The 18,293-nt window shown below is 39.9% G+C and overlaps 1 protein-coding gene across 4 annotated transcripts in view; it reads left to right on the top strand.

The window, feature by feature from the left end:
• Positions 1-6,667: 6,667 nt before the first annotated feature.
• Positions 6,668-18,293, top strand: part of PCDH11X (protocadherin 11 X-linked) — a 447,910-nt gene continuing 436,284 nt past the window's right edge. For 3 of the 4 annotated variants that reach the window (XM_015860405.3, XM_085544583.1, XM_085544584.1), the window contains exon 1: positions 6,668-6,807. Coding sequence is in view for 1 of the 4 variants with exons in the window: in XM_085544582.1 (XP_085400708.1) it covers positions 6,715-6,807 (93 nt within the window). In the remaining 3 variants the exon portion in view is untranslated. The remainder of the gene's footprint in view (positions 6,808-18,293) is intronic. The other variant, XM_085544582.1, reaches the window with a different exon arrangement.

Here is an 18,293-nt window from a genome sequence, read left to right as displayed (position 1 = left end):
CTTAGTTTTCTTGTCAATAAACATCTTCATGCTCTTGTTTTGAAAGGCATGTTACATAATCCTGTGAAAAACCTAATAAGAAACATCTTGTTATATAAATTGAAGGAAATGAATCCATATCTCAGTGCCATGCATTTCTGCATAACTCTGTCTTCCAAGACAATCCCAAACATTTTTCAATTGAACAACCTGACTCGCTACTACTATAGAGCAATCTTTGGAATGGGAATTATTAAGCACTTCATTGTAGTACACAGCAAGAACTATTTGTACAGATTCTTCACCAGTGTGCCCGCCTCAGACATTTATTTACCATGTCCTACCAATTTTGGCTCCTCTGAAGTTTTCAGTACTGTCATAGTCTAGTAGGTTGTAGGTGGAAGGAAATAATGCTGCAGAAACTCAGCCATAAACCTGCAGTACTGTATAGTATGCAGATATACCATAGTCATGTAGATTTGTTCCATGATTCATTTTCTTTCACCTAGTTTTTCATTTACTTACCGTCCTGAAAAGAAGAATACAGCTTAGTCCCCTACACTTGGTGTTCCATACATGCTAATTTCAGTCAGCAAAAGAAAAACAAACAAAAAATACAATGAAATGCAATGAAAACGTACTCTCAGCTCAATAGAGTTTGATTTAGATGAGGTCTTAAGTCTCTGGTATTAATTCTGCTCCAAGGAAAACTTAGATGAAATCTTTGTGACAAAGATTATTCTTCAACTACATGCAAAACTCAACTGAAACCAGGAAAAAAAGAGAGAAAATATTTAAGACCAACCCACATTTGAAGGCCTGTAATGAATATTAAATAATATTTAATTTTTTTTTATATGTTGAAATGATTAAACAACAAACTGCAGCATGGGGGGGAAAAAAAAGAGAAACACCCAGAGTGTGACTTTTCATAATCCTAAATTAAATATCCTGAAGTTATTGGGAAATAAAGTTATTATTTCTTTTTCTTTTATAGGAAATCGCTGGTAATTGCATTAACTCTGAAGGGATTTTATATTTATAACAGCAGGTAATATAATCTCCTCTTAGGATCTTTTGTTTTGAATATTTGAGAAGGTACGTAATCCTTCTAGTGTGCATCATTCTGAAATTTATAGCTTTCCAGTACAAGCTAATTTAAAATAATGAAAAAAATATTGTTTATTCTAGCATTTTACATGTCTAGACTGCTCCTTAAACACAAGCTGTGCTGTAAAGTACAGCAAAAGACACAATATATTTCAGTTTTCCTCGTTTGTTTCTATTTTACAAGACGTGAGTCCCCAAACACTCTTAAAAATGCAGAGAACACAGAGTAACACTTGTTAAGTTTATAAAATTAATTTAAATGAACGCTTTGAGCATTTTTTTATTAATAAAATAATTTATTATTCTGAAAGATGTGACAAGTATGTACTGTACGAAAGGTATGCAGGAATTCCAAAGCTAGGGACTCAGCCTGATTTTTATCTCATTTAAGTCAGCTAAAATAGCAGTAGTACTGTTGCTGGCATGGTTCCTGACCAGCTCTTGTGTAATTAAGCAGGGAGCTGGGTTCACAAATCCCTTTGTGTGCACTGTGTTCTGCTTTGAATCTTTCCAGCCTCTCGTCTTGCATTCCCATTGCAAAGCATGCCCTTCCGATGCGGGTGCATGAACTCTCATAATGTTCAGTATAAAAAATTAGTTGTTTTATACATTATTCATGTCATTTATAAAACATTGTCACTTGACAACTAAGATGATGAAGTTTGTATGTTCTACCTCCTGCTGTTAGGGACTGGACTTCTTAAGTTCCATATTGTAATCATTTTGGCAACAACCCTACAAGACAGTAATCACCTCTGGTGCCTGGCTCTCACCCAGCGAGGGATGTTTCATGAAATCATAACCCTACTAAAGCCACACAGTCTGAACTTCCTACATGTTGGCTGTAGATGTGTGGTTTCTCCAGCTCTTGGAATGACAGGAATATGCTCTATTGCCATATGGCTGTTGTTCATCTAGATTCCTGGCTGTAGCTGTATACGCTTGATATTTCTAATTTATACTGTATGCGTTTGATAATGGCTAGCAATATTTTCAGTGGTGTAAAAACATGACTGCAGCAGAATGTTTCATAGCAGTTCTGCTCCAGCTCCTCTGAAGTTTGGTTTTCAACCAGCTCCCATTTCAGGTATTTATGAATCTGAGTAGGGGGGAAAAAAAAGTGGATTGTACATTTCTTGGCAAAAATAGTTTCTCTACATATAGTTTAGAAAAAGTTTCCAACTATTATCAATTACAGTTCATCACAAAGGAGGGAACTTTAAAAAAACCACTGCATTCAATGTTAAATCCAGACAGGGTATCAAATGACATTTATGAAGTATGGCGCAACTTCTGTAAGGACTGATACTAGAGGTAAAACTAATCTAATATCAAAGAGCAGAAGTAAAAACAGCTCTAGTGCTCAGGGATCCTGAGTGAGATTTATTTTACAGTTCCAGTAAATGAGGATGATGGAAAAAGGAGAAAATGGAAACTAATTTTCAACTATGTGCACAGAGAATAACTTGGGGTTGAGGCAAAATCCTATTAAAAGATGTAGTAAAGTGTAGTTACAATTTGTTTTCTGTGTTCTTCTGCTGCTCTGAAGAGAAACAAAAAGAAACAAAGCAAAGCTAGGCAAGGCCCTCAGCAGAAAGACCTCCAACCTTATCTGTCACTCTTGCAAGAGTAGCTCCCTTTTGTTCCCTACGCCAGAATCCACACATACCCCCTCCCCAACAGTCAAGGGAAGGCTTTGTCTCTTATTTTCCTTTATAGAGACATAAAAGTGAATTACAGTATTTCCTGGAGACTGTCATCTGCTGTGGTCTCCCCATGACTTATCTGAGTGGCCAAAGTACAGCCTCTCAAGCAATATATTTTGCACGACCTTTGCAAAAATACTGAGAATTCATCGTGTGGCCAGTGTGTTTTTATTAAGAGGTTATTCTATAGCAGCTCTAAAGCCAACAGTTGTTTAATATCTATGAGGCTTTTCTCCTTTTGTTCTGAGAAGTTTACAAAAAGTCAGTGTGAAGAGAAAACATAGAAACAGCAATCCGGGAAAGGCAGGGACAGCTCCCAGAGCTGCAAGGCAGAGCCTGGAGCCAGCCAGCACTGTAGTCACAGAGGCCAGAATTACACAAACCACTCTAAATCAATCACAGCACATACAACATCCTGCCCAACAACTGAAGGGGAAGAATCAGCTGAAGTTTCTGTATGGAAATCATATTTGGGAGAGTTTTTCTCTAAAGTGCGAGTCTTACAAAGGAAGCAAGCTTGACCTTCACAGTATGCAAAACTTTGGCTCTGGTCCTAGCTCTTTTCACATGTGAATAGTTCCTGTGGGGCCTCCTCATGTGCTCAGAGTAACAAGCAATTTCAGGATTTAGACCTTGATCTGAATCAAGGGTAGCGGCAATACCTTCTGATACGAGGAAATATTTTTGTCCTTAGTAAAGTGATGCTACGTGGACATAGTTAATCCTACCCTGCCTTTGACTCCTCAGAAGAATGAGAAACCTGTTTTGGTTTGTGGAAGGTTTTTGCCCTTTTTAGGGGTAGCAGTTTGCCTCCCAAATTGGTTACATGAGCCATTAATACCTTGAGCTAATTTTTTTAAGTTACTTTCAAGTGAAATAACCACATAACTTTGAAATAACTTTGACTTTTGGCCTTGTATTTCAAACATCGTACACATAGAACTGTGGGATCCATTGCAGCTCATCCTCAACTAGCATTGTGAGGCACCCACCTACCCCAGCACACTGCCTGCTTCCCTTCTGGAAATGGCTGCTGCTCCTGTGGCTGAGCACTCTGGCTCAGGACAAACCACTGTGTAGGTCAGCGTGTCTTTCAGTAATATCCAAACTTCTTTCTGGAAAACAAACATTCAACTAACAGTTTTTATTTTAACATATCCCTAGGCGAGGGGGTCATATGTCCAGGTATCTCTTGCCTCTTTATAAGTGAAAAACTGTTGTCTGGTAGAGAATGCCTTCATGGACTTGACTGGTTTGGAAATCATTGCAATGACAGCCAAGTGAAACAGGTATTAAAAGGACTGACAACCACTCAATCTGTATGCCATCACTGTGACATGCACAAAACAGAGCTGCACGTTGCTTACCCTAACCCCAACCCAACCATAACCCTAACCCCAATCCTAACCCAACCCTAACCCTAACCCTAACCCTAACCCTAACCCTAACCCTAACCCTAACCCTAACCCTAACCCAACCCTAACACTAACCCAAAACCAACCTTAACCCTAACCTTTTGTTGTTCCCATATGTTTATTTCACACAGTATTGAAGAAAATCAGAAACATTGGTAAACAAGTGGAAGCAGCTTGTAGGCACTCAGCACTGCACTGTGCTGCAGCTGGGACACTAACTCTTAGCTGTGGGTAATGTTCTGTTCGTGCATAATGAGGCACCTCTGCTCACTATATATATGGCACCAAAAGAATGAAGTGACAGCCAATTCATTGCATTCATAGAATTTAGCACCCAATATGGTAAAATACCATGGGCGTTCGGTCAGACTCAGGGAACTGAAATACTACAGGGAAATATAACCGAGAAGAAAAGGAATTACATCTGTTCTGTAGTACTTCAGGGTGGTTAATGGCCATACAATTGTTCATTCCAGGTCCATATTCAAGGAATCTCATTGAATATGAGAGTTAACAAGTAAAAATGGATACAATTCACTGAATGACTGGGGATTTTTACACAGCCCCCCTTCTCTCTCTTACATATGTATATATACATATATAATATATGTATGTTTCCTGGAGAAATGATGCTGTTGAAGCTAAACTTAGCTATAAATGGAGACATTACCTACACGCTGCTTTGGTGAACAAGGTGAATTAAAGCCCTTGTGTACAGTTTCACACTATTTTTGAAGAAGGAGATGTAAAATGTTGTGCTCTTAGGGTAAGTGCGATTTTTTTTTCTTGTTCATAAAAAAAAAGAGTTCAAACCCAGTTGCAAAGTACAGAGAAAATGCTAAATTAGTTACAAGTAATTGCCGTGTTTGTTAAGAAGCGCCTGCTATAAGCATTTGGCAAAACGCTGCAAATACTGCTAGATACTCAAATTATTAAAATAAATGCCTCAAATTAAGTATTAATTAAAATGTATGTTCAAACTAGCACTCATAAACGGCAGAACTCACCGACACACTCACACGTGGCACTTCCCGCACACAAACCCTACGGCTTTGGCAGAGGCTGTAGCCCCGGGGCACGACCGGCGGTACCCGAGAGCGGGGCGGCGATGCCGGGGCTGCCCCTCCCGGGAGCGCTGCGGGGCTCGGGCGGCTCTGAGTCCGCGGGAGACGATGGGGGGCTTCTGCTCCCCAGTTCCGCCTCTCCAGCTCCTGCTCTCGGGTGGAGGCTGCGGCACGACCGCGCTCCTCTCGCCCCTTCGTTTCTCCCCGAGACCTCGACCCGCGCCACCTCCCCGCGTCCTCAGGCTCCCGGCTCCATCCGTCCGCTGCCCCCGGCCCCTCGCGCTCCGCTGCTCCTCTGCCACCGTTCGGTGCCCCCCGCCCGGCTCCGCGGCGGCTCCCGCTGCGCTTTGGGGCTCGGCGACGGCCCCGCCGCTCGCAGGGATCGATGCCAGGGAGCCGGGCACACGGCGCAGCAGTCGGGACCGCAGTTGCGGGTCGACGGCTGGTTGTGCGGGACGGCCGGGCGCGGGGCCGCCTCCGCGGGTACGGCCGCTCGCTCGGCAGGCTCCGCAGGGCGCTGCCGCCCGCCGCCCCCCGCTGGCAGCGCCGCGCTCCGCTCCACGGCCCCGCGTGTGTCAAGGGGCCGGTCCCCCCCGGCAGCTCCGACCCAAGGGCGGCCCCTCGGCCCCCGCGATCGGCCCGGGGGCGGCGGCGGAGCCGGGGGCTGCCCCCTGCCGAGGCGGCAGAGCGACCGTGCCGCCGCTTTCGGGGGATTCTCCGAGAGGAGAAGGCAGGGCGGCGCCGGGAGGGGGAACCCCCCTCGGCTCGACTCGGCTATTCGCATCCCCGGCGTCGCTCCTCCTCCTGGCGCTGATGTCAGCCGCGGGGAGGGTCGGCTGGCAGCGGCAGAGCGGGGCGCGGGCGGCCGCGGCAGTGCCGAGCCGGAGCCGCCGCCGCCGCCGCCGCCGGGACAGCGCGGGCTCCGGGGCGACGCCGGCAGCGCAGCTCCGCGCCCCCAGGGGCGCCGCAGCGGCCGCGCCGGGCCCGCAGCCCGCCCCGCCGGGAGGAGGCGAAGCGCCCAGTGGCGGTGGCTGCCCTGCGGCGGAACCCGGCTCCGAGCTCCCCCAGCCCACGGCCGGGCGCTGCCGGCTGCGCTGCCCAGCGGCACGGAGTTCAAAGTCTCCCCGCGCAACTTAGGTTAGGCGGCAGGACCTCTGTGGACCGGTGCGGGGCTTCCAGGGCGCGATCGCGTTTCCAGCCTTTTGGCAGCTGCAAAAGCAAACGATTCACAAAACCCAACAAAAATAAAACAAACTCCGGCTTACCTAAAAGTTAGGAAATCTTTTTTTTTCTTTTTCTTTTTCCCCCCTCCCCCCCTTTCTTTTACTATTTTGTACCCTGTGTGGAAGTCGCTTATGAATCGTGCTCGGTTCACTGCACGGGAAGAAGCAGCTTGTGTTCTGGATCGAGGATTTGCTGTTGCAAAGCACTCCAACTTGCATGCAGTGGGGCAGCCTTCGCTATTCTAACCGCCGTGGTGATGTACTGAGGAGCCCGTGCATAGGGATATCTTTTGCAGCCACGGCACTGAAGGTAAGACGGGGGCTTGGGGAAAAGAGGGATTTTCGCATCCTTTCATATTAGAGCTCATGTCCAGTATCCCCCTCCAGCAGGGCATCAGCAGTTCGTTCACAGCAGTATTAATAGGATGGAACCGATCGAGTAAAATGTTCTTGTGAAAAGCACATGGAGCTGGCAAGTGATTGCAAATATATATTTATTTTTAGTCTGCTAACATAATGTTTTACGATCTGTGCTCACAGCGAGGACAGAGCTAACTTGCATAGCTCAGGAATGAGGAGATCTGTGGGCTCAGCCTCTGATGGGCAGTTTGCACTGGCTGTTACATTGTGTTGAATGTGTGCCCCCCACAACCTCCCTAGAGCATCCTGTCATCCTGTTGGATTTGGTGGGGTGGTTTTTTGTGGTATTCTTTATTATTATTATTATTTTTATTATTATTATTATTTTAGATAGAGTGACTGGTATTAATGAGAGAGGGAGAGGGATGAAAAAGAAAAACCAACCCCAAATAAAAAACCATATGGAGCATTTTATTGATGTGATCATAATCCTGTAATGGAGATTGCATTAAATGAGGATTGCATCAAAATGCCTAGCTGCTGTGGGGAGACGAGAAAGCAGGAACTATGCTGGATTGTAAATGAAGTTCTTAGATTGAAGGATTTTCTTGAACCGTGGAGGGATATCTGTAAGCTTAAAGTTGCTGTATATGTGGAGTACTGGAATGGGATGAAGCAGAGATCAAGCTGAAATATATTTTAAATTACTCAAGCTCCGGATGCAGTTAGAATTGGTTAGAGAAGGATTGCAGTGATGTCCAATGAATACTTGGTTTCAGCTATGGAGACCACAGAAAGGCAAGGAAAGAGAACAGAGAAAGGCAAGGATAAAATATTCCTTACCATTCAGGGAAGGGAAGGATGGCTCATTTATGAGTTTTGCCATAATGGCACAAAGCCTACAGCCTGCTGGCCACACACAGAAGCCTGTAGGCTGTAGAAAGCAGAGGATTTGTCTTATTTTCCTTTTGCAACCTTGGTGTAGCTGCCTTTAAGAGGTAGCTCTGAATTCAGTGACAAGAGGTAAAGAGGGACTTATTTGCCCCTCTCGGATATGAAAAACAACTGTAAGCTTGAGAGAGGTGGACTCAACTCGCCTGATCCTGTCTTTTTGAGCTTGAGTTGATAATGCATCTTGAGTAATTGTTGCTGCTTATCTCAGTTGGCAAAGGAGGGGGAAGCTGTTCAAGTTTATTGAACCTGAGGACAGTAGTGGATATCAGCTTACCCTTGCCATCTTTTTTTGCTGAATTTTATTCTGGCAAAGAGAACTTTGTGGCATGAGCCACAACGAGCACCTTCTTTGGGCCTTATTTAAAGGAAACTCAAAGAGAACAGAAAGATTAAGCCAGAGGTAAATGTTCACTTTTTGCTTGTCAGCGGAGGAAGCAGTGTTGTTCTGTTAGACTGCACAGGTCAGAAGAGGTAAGACAGGGGAAAAGTTACTCATTTATTTACAAACTTCTTCGCACACAATGGAAGTTGTTATACAAATAAACAGCACAGACTGGGAATGACCCATTTCTTAGAACCACCTGCATTATAATTTAAATAAACAATGGAGAAATTTCCCTTAAAGATACTCATTAGTATCTCTGTGTAACTGCAAAAGAGTTGGTTAATTATAAAATTATGCAGATTAAAACAAAACAAAATATCTCAGGTTGTCACAAGTAATTTGTTTTCCCATTTGAGTTGTGTACAAAATCAGAGGTAATAGCTCCGCTGTTGAGTGTCTCTCTTGCTTTATATTTAGCATAAAGTTTAGACCGAAATTATTCATTTAAAATAATCAAAGGAAATGAAGAAAAGCAGCTTAAGTGTATTGAATTCCTCTTAAGTGTTTTATTTTGGCAAAAGGAGACTTCTTGTGATTTGTAAGAGATGAGTTCAGAATATTCATGGCTAAGCTCCAGGGAGCTTAGTGTAGGCTCAGTAGGCAGACGGTTCTTCTAAAGAGATATCTGGAAAAGATGTGTTTAAATTTCAAGCCATGTTCAGTTGAGACTGTTGATATCCACCTTCCAAAACAACTGTTACACTGCTGAGGGGAATGGTGCTTAGTCTGGAAAACAAGGCAAGTGTTCCTGCCTCACTTTTTAATGCAAGAAGTAAGCGGTGTTCATTAATTATACTTCTGTATGCACAAACATTCTAAATTTGACTTGAATTTTTATCAAGTAACAGCTGAGACAAAATTTGTCTTCTGAAAACATGAGTATCCATGCAGATCTGGGGCTGTAATTCTTTTTCTGCAGAAGAGCTCTTTATTGCTTCATGGCTGCATTGTTCATCCTTGCAGCATTTCTTTGAGTGTAAGCCTTGCTGTAGTTAAAGGATAATTTATATTCAGTGTAGTACTGTCTGCTCAGTGGAATTGGCTTTATACATCACAGCCTCTGCGAAAAAGGAGATCAAAGATCTGAACCTGCGGTCCTGTATTGCATTTGTAGTCTCCCACTGTAGTCTTTCACACTTCCATGGTTAAGATATGTCAATCATTCTATTAAAACACCCATTTGTTTAGTAATTTAAAGTGTAGTTTTGCAGATGACATCTAAGCTTAACGCAATCGTATGGTAAAAAAAGAAGTTATCCTAAGTGATAAAGTGTAATAACAATTGACATTTGCTAATATAGCACTGTGAAGTTGAATTTATGAAAACCTTAGTAGAAAATAATGCCAGTCTGAGCAGTTTAGAGAAGAAAAACAACAACCACAACAACAAAATAATTTATTTCCAATCTAGAAAGCCTTACAGAGCCAGGTGGGTGTTTATACTGGGCTTTAAAGGGGCCTGGAATTACTAAGGAGGCAGTAGGACTCTTCTTAAAGTAGTACACCATTGTCTTAACACAGGAATTAGTCAGATCTTGATTCGCTGGTTCAGTCTGAGGTTGTTTTAGATCCCGTTGTTGTTATTCTAGATATTTCTTTTAAGGGCATAGTTACAGAAACTGAGCACAACCCCCAGTCTTGTGTCTGAACCCTTTAAGTTATCCTTTCAGAAAGCTAAAAAGGACCATACTTTTGGATTAACATTACGTGTCTGACAGAGGTGTCAAAAGGAGTTTGGGGATGCTGTGGCTGAAGCACACTTATCAGGTAGCTCACATGAGAACATCAGTGTAGAAATCAGGCCCTTTTGTTGCAGGTGCTGAGGGTGGTACTGATGGTCAGTGTACGCTTTGAGACCTTTCTTCTATAGCATCCCCAAATCTTTTACAACTGCCTGTCTCCGTTAGTTGGCCATCTTCGAAGAGCGAGGTCGTTGCTCCAAGGCTTGTAACCTCTTGGTGCGTATTTCAGGTTAGAAGTTACAAACTGAGAATACATGTGCAGTCATTGTTTCAGTTGCTTGTGCTACATCTTGCCTATGATTGGGCACAGGTCCCAGATACGACTTGCTGTGTTCCCAAGTACATTGTGATAGAATAAACGGGTGTCCAGTGCAATGAAAGTTTTGCCCCTTAAATAAAAATTGATAAGGAAGATTAACGGTCTGCTGTCTCAATTGCCTCCTTCTGCAGTGAGATCACTGAGGGAATTTATAGCAGTTGTTAGTCTTCAGTGTGGCAAAGGAGCGATGAACGTTTCTTGTCTCTTCTGAAAATTCACGCTCCCTGCATATATAAAGGCAAGTAATATGAAGTGGGAAATTTACTGTGGAAATGGGAATTTGATTATCTCTTAAGATCTGTAGGGAGAGTCCCATTCTCATTATCCAATGGTAAAATAAGGAAAATAGATTTAAAAGGCAGTCTTTTTCAATTACAGGCTCTGAATTAGCAGAGTGACTTGCCAGGAAGCATAAAAGCTTCTGTAGCTTTTGCACTTTTAAAAGCTCCATTGTAAGAGGAGTTTGAACTGTCCTTAAAATTATCTTAAAGGTGTCATATTGTGTCTAATAGTTGAATATGTGGAAAATGTATTCTGAGTATTGCTGCTTATTACTCCTGGCACAAGTGAAAGAATTCTTAATTCCCACAAAACTTTGTAGAACAAAGCCCATGTACAAATGAGGACAAGAAATAATATTTTCCACAATTATGCAGTAAGGTTTTGTATTTGAACAGGAAGGAAAAAAGCCCACCCCAGATGCAGGGGAGGTTTCATTAAGATCCAGGAAAAGTGAATGTAAAAAACAATATTGTTATAAATGAGCATGGAATTTAAACCTGCAGATAAAACTGAATCATTGTTCTGACAGTAAACAAGAAACTGTGAAGAGTTGTGTCATTGTTTTTCATAAACATCCCGTTGAATATTACTGTATTTCAGATACTCTTAGAAAATAAATGTTCTTCCATAGATAATGTAAGACTTCCTCATCCAACATGGTGAGAGCCAAAGATTCTGGTCTGCAAAAGCATTTCAATTGGAACAGGGCCTTGAATAATTCTTGCATTATGAAACAGATATACTTTAACATCTGACGCTTGTTTAGGAGCTACACATGCTAACATGATATCGAAGGTATTGTTGTATAGGAATTTGGATTGCAAGAAGGGCAGAAGTTAGGATATTAAACAGCAAATGCTTTACTTGAGAAGTTTCAAGGGAAGTTCTTTTGAAATATAATGTTGTTTTCCTTTACATAAGTTGTGATATACAACTAGGACTGTATCATGGCAAACGAATCTATGTAACCAGCTCAGCAGAGCCAGATATGTTCTCAGAGAGACAAATGAACCTTGAAATTAATGGCGACTTCCAAATTTAATAGTGAAATTATCAACAGAGGCGGTCCATTGTATTTAAAACTCATCACTGTGGGGTTAGATAGGGCAGTTCTTTGTGCTAGGAAACTTTGCCTGCTTCATTTACCTGCCAGGGGAACATCTTGCATTGTATAAGGCTTTGATTTGATAGGGCTGTTTAAGGGAATGCTTTTCTGCTTCCAAGTTGGTATAGAAATCATATGTCTCTGGTGATGTAGTCTGCAGTGTTTACATGTTCCATCCTTAAGGATATAGTGTTATTATTTTTGTAAGAATTTAATTAGTAGTTTTGTAAGCTTTCTGCTGTCTACCGAAGCAGCAGGATATACATACTAAGTAAAAAAAGAAGCAAGTAAAACTTTGCAATGCTTTAGGCACAGTGTATTTCATTTAACCAACTGCTTACACCATTAGTATTACAGTTCCATGTGAGCTTGTTAAATTAATGAATGTGTACACATGGAAATCTACAGTCTACCAGACTTGTGATCACAACCCTGAAAAGCCACACACAGTCTTCTTTGCAGCTTTAGTTCCTGGCAAATATACATAGATGCCTACCAAAAGAAATGTGGCAAATGCTATTTGGAGAATGACACAATTACAGATTCCATTACAATGTGGAGTAGGATAAAACTATTAAAAAAAGTCACCGGCCTGCCTCTAGCCTGTATCTGGAATTTCACTAGAAGGTCATGTGTTTTGATGGTCCTCCTGGGAAAGGAAGTTTCCTTACTTTGAGCAGAAAATGAGTTTAATTTCTGCTACTGGAAGTCATCGTTTAAGCTCTTGTTTAGTCAGTTGTGCAGGATTTGTGATCACTTCTATAATTCGATAAATACATTTCATCCTGTTTCTTGATAATCAAGTATGGAACTGTGTTCTAGGTCATTTTGATGTCTGGTTTTACTTAGGTATACTGGTAAGGTTTTTTTTTCCTGAGTGGGAGGGTACCTTCAATGGGAACCATTGTGTTCAGGAGCAGGTTGGATTCACATGCTGCAAGGAGATTTTAATCAGACAATTATTACATTTATGATTAAATGCTGATGTTAAATATAGGAAGGATATGCCACAACGTTCCCTAATCTTGGTAGGGTAAAGTGCAGAAGAACTCTAGTGGTTTGAAACGTCACCATTAAATAGTGATGTAAGAGCAGCTCTAATCTGTATATGGAACACTGGACTCAAAATCTGAACTATAGCCCACTGTAGCAGCTTTTTCAAGTTATAGTTGATGCAAGTGGTTTATAAATATATTCAAGATGTAAGGAATGAAACTAAAGTTACAATTAAATGGAATAACTATCTTACTTTGCCAGCCATTTAACTGACCCTTGGAAAATGCATGTGGCAATGTGTTGATTAAGATCAAGTTACACAAGGTAACAGAGTAATAGTTTTGAAGATGAAAAGCAGGAATTATATGCATAAAATTCATTTTCTATTCATCTTTCTGCCTTGTTCATCTGCAAGACTTTATCAGAATAAATGGATTCCTACTAAGGGTTTTGTAATGGTTTCCTGTTCTCTGAGAAGTATAATCAGAACCACGAGGTTAAATGCTTGCCAGATTAGTGTACATGCATGTCTGATTATCAAGGAATTCTTCCTAAAATTAATGTTCAGGAGATCTGTATCTTCATGACTAATGTACAACTGTTTATGTTAGTTCTATCTGAGGAATGCAAATTACAGAAGACATCTTAGATATCCCTGATGATAACACTCTGAAGGACACTCCTAAATACCCTTAAATAAGTGCACTTAAATTGTGTATAACCTAAAATAATGATAAGTAAAAAACAGAACTATCATAACATTCTTTGTGTTCACATATTCTTACCTAATTCATTTTTCATGTATAAAGTCCCTTAAAAAGGCAATCCATCTAGGACAACAGCATTCACTATGCCTTCTTAGCAAAAGTTATCTTTAAAACGCCTCTAAGACATTTACAGAGTTGCAAGCTATCAGTTGCATATTTTTGACACTGTGTTCATTTTGGCTATAAATGCATGCCTTTAAGAGCTCAGTTTTACTTACATAGATTGTTTATGAGTTGTAAAGAACTACTCTGAAGGAACTCTTAGGCATTGTATAGAGTAGGTCTGAGATGAGTTCATGGAACATTAACTCAATGTGTTCCAAGCTAGAAGGGAGAGGAAAAAAAATAATAATAATAAAAAAAATCAACTTACAAAAATATTTGGCAATTCAGGGGAAATAAAGATGACCACTTCCTAAAACTGAATGTGACCCAGAAAGAAAATACACTGGTATTGCATGTTGCAGAAATGTTTCACTATGGTGTAGTCAGAAAATATTTTCTTAACTAGAGTTTAGAAATATGTCAAACATTCGTAGACTTATGATGAGGAATGAACTAGCAGCACATTCTGTCTGAAGTTCTGAGAGATGTGAGCATCACCGTACAATCTGAATCTCATGTGCTAAAGGACGAGATGTTCTTTGAGACTAAATACCAAAGATTTTCAAGAGTTTGTGAGTTGCTCACTTGTTTTTGAATGTTTTAATGGAAGTTGTTTTGAGAATATTGAGAATGGATGTTTTATTGAGAGACATGGTTTAGTGGGAACTATTGGTAATAGGTGAATGGTTGATCTTTTAGGTCTTTTTCAACCTTGGTGATTCTGTGATTCTATGATTCTGTAAGTGTTTTGCTTTAAAATGATCGCTTGCTTCTCTGAAAACAAAGAAAATTGTACTTACATGGTGTCAAGTTGAAGTGAAAAAGAATGGACTGAATTGGTTCTTAAAGCACAATATTGTAGAATGGAAGGATTTTTTCTTATAGAAATAATTGTGTCCTTAGTAGTGTCATTAGTATTTCTTATAGAAATAACAGTGTCAATAGTGTCATTTGGTGAAAGCTTCTAACTAGCATCAGTCTTTTTTAAATCAGTGAGAAAAGAAGTATAAAGTAATAAAGAATTCATATTCTTCCTTAAGGAAAAGACACTTTATTTACGTTATTTCAGAGCAATGTGTCTTTGAAATAACTTTGTTGATTGAATTTAAAAATCAGTAAATAAATAATGGTTATCATGCAACTGTGGATGTTCATTTGAAAGGATTTCCAGTTTGGATGTATAAATAATAGGACGTGGATGTTCAAAGTGAGTTGAACTTTGAAAGACCCTAAAGCTCGTCTTTTCTCAAGAAATAAACATATATATATATACAGCACAAATTTTGTTAAAGACTGTTTAAAGGAACACTTTGTACCTTATTCCTGTTTTCTTATTTTTCTTTAATTTTGGGAGCACTAGAACTAGTCACCATCTGATATTTGAAAAATATTGCAACTCGAGTGTGGTTATTCTACCAATAATGGGTGATCACGTTCTTTTCACTGAATCTTTTCTATTCAAGTAGATTTTAAACACTTAAACAGAGAAGAAGAAGGAGCAAAAGAATTAGAAAAGCTATGGTAGAAAATAGTCTATTCTAGTAAGACTGTATGGTAACACAATTTGTGTTCAGTTTCAGGCCTATTACCTCTTATTTTACTTTCTGCATTTTGTGTCTCACTAAACAGGTAAGTTTAGGCACCAACCAGCCTGTTAAGTTATGTGAAAGTTGAATGAAGATGATTCTGATTAAACAGAGACAGTTTTAATTAACACTTTTTTTAACCTTCTGTCTTCTGTTTCCATTCATGGGGCGCTATATTTCAAAGTTTGGGGCACAGAAATGTATCTGTTTGGATCTTGACTGTGTTTAGAAATGGTGTTGAATTCAGAATAGTTTCTCTGCATGTATTGCTTCTCCTCATGTCAGTGTGAGTGATGGAAAGATGTGTGGTAGCAGAAGGATCACCCTAACTAACTGTAGTTAAGCTGAATAGCCAGCACTGGAAAAAGTCCTTGTTATATTTTGAGACAATCACAGTAAGCATGTATTCCAGTCAGGAAAAAGAGATCACTTACTTCTACTTTCTGTCTAAACTTTAAAAGCCAGTTAGACAAACTGACACAAATAAAACACAAGAGAAAGGTTTCAATTATTAAAAAGCAGCAACTAAGAAACAACAAAGAAACAAAAAAAAACCTGAATGAAATTTCTCTGAATTTCTGATAGCTGAACTTGGTTTTTATTCATTAGAGTATGGCGATCTAAACCTGAGATTTTTTTTTACTATCCCTTAAGATGGAGAAAAACGGTAAATGGGCTGCTAAATTAGTTGCAATAGGACAGTGCTTCAGCAATTGTATCTCACTGCTGAGCTCAAACTCAGTAAGAAGTTTATAAAAATACAAATTGGATTCCAGTTTTGTGTTTGAGGTGTGCTTTTCTGAATATAGGGTAGGGTGTTTCAAAATTACTCCCCAAATCTTAATTGACAAAATATTACTGCTATTTCAGACTGTTTATCTTCATACAAGATATTATGTAATTTGTTCAGTGTCTGCTTGCTACATATGCTTTTCATCTTGGTAACTTAAAGCAGATTTAAGTTTCAGTTATTGTTGTTTAACATCAGTGGAAAAACATAAGCAAATGGAACATTTTCCTTCGAAGTTTGCTAAAAGCTTAATCTGGCTTCAAATAAGTGCCTTTTTTTGTTGTTGTTGTTATGAGTCCCCTTTACACTTAACATCTGTATTTTCACTGAGCTATGCTTAGCAAAAATGAGTACTAAAAAAATCATGGCTGAATCAAAAAATAGCGAAACATCAGTCTGCAAAAATCATTTATGGTCTCAGTTACTTATATGTAATTCATTCTGACAGGTACAGTACTTTCATGTTTTATTGTGTTAGAAACACTACAAAAAAAAAAATCACTGAAAAAAAGTTTAGAGTAAATGATTTAGATGAAGCTGGCAGGTGGTGTGGTGTAGCTACTGCAAGATAACTGAATTCTAAAAACTCAGTCACTTCTGAGAAGGATCTGTGCCTTGACTTTGTCAATGCTAACCAAACTGCAAGGTAATGATTGATTGATGCATCAAACAATCAACAGAAACTACTTTCTGAACGGCTTAGGATACTTCGGTGATTAAAGTGACAATTGGATCAGAAATTCCCTTCAATTGCTATTCATGTGATTTTATGTATGAATAAGGAATATGCATCAGCATGAACTTACAAGTATGTCTGACTAGGAAGACAAACAAATAATGAAGAGGGAAGTTAAAATTTCAAAATACTCTTGGAAACAGCTTCAGTAATCTATTATGGGAATGATGTTAGTCAGGTCTACAAAGGATCCTCTAAAAGGCAACCCCCAGTTGTAGTGAATAGTTCTGTCAAGATGGAGAGTTGATAGCGATATGATTTTAGCCTAAGTTTTGAATGCCACTTAGCACTAAGCCAGATTCCTTTTCCCTTTTCCTGAACCTAAACCAGTATTTTAAACTGAGTTTCTTAGCAATGAAATTCAGTCCTGGATAGGTGTGAATTATTTGAAGTTCAAAGGTAAGATGATGTTGGCAGTAAACTAAAATACTTCAAGCAGTTTCTGCTTTGGTTTTGCAAAATACAAAACTGCTCATTTAATGTTCAGAGGAATCCTTGGAAAGTTTCAAGACTTGACTTAAGGCTCTTAGCAACCTATTTAACTTAGAAACTTTGGGCAAGTTTGGCTTGACTGCTTCTCCAAACATGTCTTCTCTTGTGAACTTTCCTAGGATTCTATGAAAAAGCCAGGGACTCCTTCACATAAGTGATACATTTTCACTGTGTTTTGGGTGGGGTTTTTTGTTCCAGTTCAGGAGCTTGCTATATCCTTGCGGCTCTGGTTGTTCAAAGGGTAGTAAAGACATGATGAGCAGGACAGGATGAACTTATTGGTGAAGAGGAGAGAGCTGCTATTTTTGTTCTCGGACTTGGATCTCAATTTTGTTTGCTATTCCTGTCTCAGTGTGTGCTATCTGATGTAATTTTTGGAGGCCTCCTTGAACTGAGGTTATAAAGATAGGTCTACACTTCTACAAGTCATCTGTTCACTGCTTTTGTACAGTGCTGTTCTGAATACAGTTTAAAGTGCTGCTTTTGATCTAGGAAACACTTTTTAGTTTTATTTCAATTTCTGAGGAAGACTTTCTGCACGATTTAGTTCTTCTGTAAAAAATAAAGGTAAAGCAGAAGTCTCAGCTTTATAAACACTAAAGCCCAGGGGAAAAAAACCTGACACCAATTCTTTTCCCATGGTCCTGAAAGACCATGTTAGTTGATATTCAGAGCTGTAAGACAAATCTGTTAATCCATGTTTTCCTGAGGGTTTTCTGGAGTGGACACATTAGATGGAGAGTAATTTTGTTTGTGTTTGTGAAGAGCATTCTGCTGATGCTTCATATTGATGGTTAAGTACTCTTTACTACAAGAGTGTCTGGAGGTTGACTGACATTACATGTCCACTGCAGAAATGTAAGAAATGAAGTTTCGGAAAAGAGACTTAACATATTGTATGAGCTGAATGGATATGAGAAAATAAGGTAAGGCTCAGAAGATACAATATGTTTATGGACAGAAATGTAAGTATGCTGGAAGAAAAAAGCACTTGTAAGTTAATCTAAAGTTCCTACAAATAAATGTATATGACCAATAATTTTTAAACTAGTCAAAGGACTGCCATCTTCTAGACACCCCAAAAATGAACAGTTTTGTTCAGTTTCCTCATTCTTCATGACTGACCTTGCTTTGAGCAGGAGGTTGGGTAGCTTATTTGCATAGGTCCCTTCCAACC

The sequence above is a fragment of the Coturnix japonica genome, chromosome 4, assembly GCF_054131305.1.
Source record: "Coturnix japonica strain WE chromosome 4, WE-NBRP24, whole genome shotgun sequence".
NCBI classification, from domain to species: Eukaryota; Metazoa; Chordata; class Aves; order Galliformes; family Phasianidae; genus Coturnix; species Coturnix japonica.
This window is presented reverse-complemented; position numbering and strand designations above follow the sequence as displayed.